The sequence below is a fragment of the Borostomias antarcticus genome (assembly GCF_949987555.1).
Source record: "Borostomias antarcticus genome assembly, chromosome: 11".
Classification (NCBI taxonomy): Eukaryota; Metazoa; Chordata; class Actinopteri; order Stomiiformes; family Stomiidae; genus Borostomias; species Borostomias antarcticus.
In genome coordinates this window covers 2,287,479-2,289,910 of record NC_140244.1, presented here as the reverse complement: position 1 = coordinate 2,289,910, position 2,432 = coordinate 2,287,479, and the positions used below count along the sequence as shown (strand labels likewise).

The following is a 2,432-nucleotide window of genomic DNA, read 5'->3' as shown; positions in this document are numbered from 1 at the left end:
TCAGCGGGCGGAGTCGGCGCCCCCCGTGCCCAGCGGGTGCCAGTCCACCCAGCGCTGGCCCGGAGCCAGGCCCTTCAGGGGGATGTGGGTCTGCCCCAGGAGGGTGTTCTCCCAGAAGGCCCCGTCGCCAAGCACCCGGAGGTGGATCACCCTCTGATGAAGGTCGCCCCGCGGGATCCGGTCATACACCAGCTGAGGGGGGGGAGAGGGAGAGGTGGAAGAGAGAGAGGAGGTAGAGGAGAGGAGGTGGGGGAGAGAGAGAGAGGAGGTGAGGGAGAGAGAGAGAGAGGGGGAGGGAGAGAGAGAGAGGAGGTGGGGGAGGGAGAGAGAGAGAGGAGGTGGGGGAGAGAGAGGGGGAGGGAGAGAGAGGGAGGGAGAGAGAGAGGGTAGAGGAGAGGAGGTGGGAGAGAGGGGGAGGTATAGGGGAGAGAGAGGGAGGGAGAGAGAGGAGGTGGGGGAGAGGAGGTATAGGGGAGAGAGAGGGAGGGAGAAAGAGGAGGTAGAGGAGAGGAGGTGGGAGAGAGAGGGGAGGTATAGGGGAGAGAGAGATGAGGGGTGGGTGATGAGATTGGGAGAGTAGAGTGTCAGAGGAGGGGGGAGAAATAAAAAGATGAATATTATGTTTGTACAGTGTTTATAGTGTAAACTGTGTTGCCAAGTGACTCTTATTTCATTTAACGACAATACAGTTGGTATTTTTGACCCCGCGGATCAAATGGAACCACTTCTCACCATCTCGTTGTAGGTGGGGTTGCAGGTGCGTCGCGCCGCCTTGGTCTTCCTCTTGCTGGTTTTCTGGGGGTCCGGGAGGAGGTACAGCTTGACGTAGGGGTCCGGGTCCGTGCCGTCCTGCAAGGGTTGCTGGGAAACGAGAGGAACGTGCAAAACGTGAAGTGAGCGTTAAGAAGTTAACTGGACGTACAAACACTTATCACACACACACACACACACACACACATGTGCACGCATCACACAGGCAGGCACACACACACACACACACACACTCACCAGGCCTCGTATGTGCATGACCATGATGAAAAGCTTGTCGCTCTTGTAGGAGATGGAGAGTTTGACCTCCCCCACCACCCTGTCTGAGGACGGCACCCAGGGGACCTCTGGAGAAAGGAGGGAGGGAGGGAGAGAAAGAGGAGGAGGAGGAGGGAGGGAGAGAAAGAAGGAGGGAGAGGAGGGGGGAGGGAAGGAGAGGAGGAGGAGGGAGGGAGAGGAGAGAAGGAGGGAGGGAAGATGAGGAGGAGGAGGGAGGGAGAGAAGGAGAGGAGGAGGAGGGAGGGAGAGGAGGAGGAGGGAAGGAGATGAGGAGGGAGGGAGAGAAGGAGGAGGAGGGAGGGAGGGAGAGAAGGAGGAGGAGGGAGAGAAGGAGGGAGGGAGAGGAGGAGAGAGGGAGGGTGAGAAGGAGGGAGGGAGAGGAGGAGGGAGGGAGAAGGAGGGAGGGAGAGAAGGAGGGAGGGAAGGAGAGGAGGAGGGAGGGAGAGAAGGAGGGAAGGAGAGGAGGAGGGAGGGAGGGAGGGAGAGAAGGAGGAGGGAGAGAAGGAGGGAGGGTGTTTATTTAAGCGGTGCACAGAACATTGGAAAGTCTTTCATTACTACAGTATTCACTTGAAATGATTAACTGTCATCATGTTGTGGTGGTTTTACTGTTGTAGCCATCGTTTTTATTACTTGTGCTGTAATATCCTGTACTACAGGAACCAGGACCCAAGAACGGTACAAAGGATGGAACAATAAAGGAATCTGTATCTGGATGTGTGTGTATCTGTATGTGTTGTGGGTGGGTTAGTGTTAGTTGTGTGTGTGTGTGTATGTGTGTGTGTGTGTGTGTGTGTGTGTGTGTTGTGATAGTCAGTAGACCAGGGTTAGTGTAAGTTGTGTGTGTGTGTGTGTGTGTGTGTGTGTGTTGTGATAGTCAGTAGACCAGGGTTAGTGTTAGTTGTGTGTGTGTGTGTGTTGTGATAGTCAGTAGACCAGGGTTAGTGTTAGTTGTGTGTGTGTGTGCGTTGTGTGTGTGTATGTGTGTGTGCTCTGATAGTCAGTATGGGTTAGTCGTGTGTGTGTGTGTGTGTTGTGATAGTCAGCAGACCAGGGTTAGTGTTAGTTGTGTGTGTGTGTGTGTGCATGTTGTGTGTGTGTATGTGTGCGCTGTGATAGTCAGTATGGGTTAGTCGTGTGTGTGTGTGTGTGTGTGTGTGTGGTGATAGTCAGTAGACCAGGGTTAGTGTTAGTTGTGTGTGTGTGTGTGTGTGTGTGTGTGTGTGTGTGTGTGTGTGTGTGTGTGTGTGTGTGTGTGTGTGTGTGTGTGTGTGTGTGTGTGTTGTGATGGTCAGTGTGGGTAGGCTCTAAACAGGACCAGTTGACACTGATTAAACAACCTGGACCATAGATCCATTTCCATTAGTGAAAGCCAATCAGCCAGA

The 2,432-nt window shown here is 54.1% G+C and overlaps 1 protein-coding gene across 1 annotated transcript in view; it reads right to left on the bottom strand.

Moving 5' to 3' along the window:
* pik3c2b (phosphatidylinositol-4-phosphate 3-kinase, catalytic subunit type 2 beta) overlaps positions 1 to 2,432 on the bottom strand; it is a gene marked incomplete at its 3' end in the record, with an annotated part of 65,758 nt that continues 63,326 nt past the window's right edge. The window contains exons 30-32 of the mRNA XM_084445968.1: positions 1,009 to 1,115; positions 733 to 861; positions 1 to 192 (exon numbers count right to left, since the gene is read on the bottom strand). Of these exons, the coding sequence (XP_084302094.1) occupies positions 1 to 192; positions 733 to 861; positions 1,009 to 1,115 (428 nt within the window). The remainder of the gene's footprint in view (positions 193 to 732; positions 862 to 1,008; positions 1,116 to 2,432) is intronic.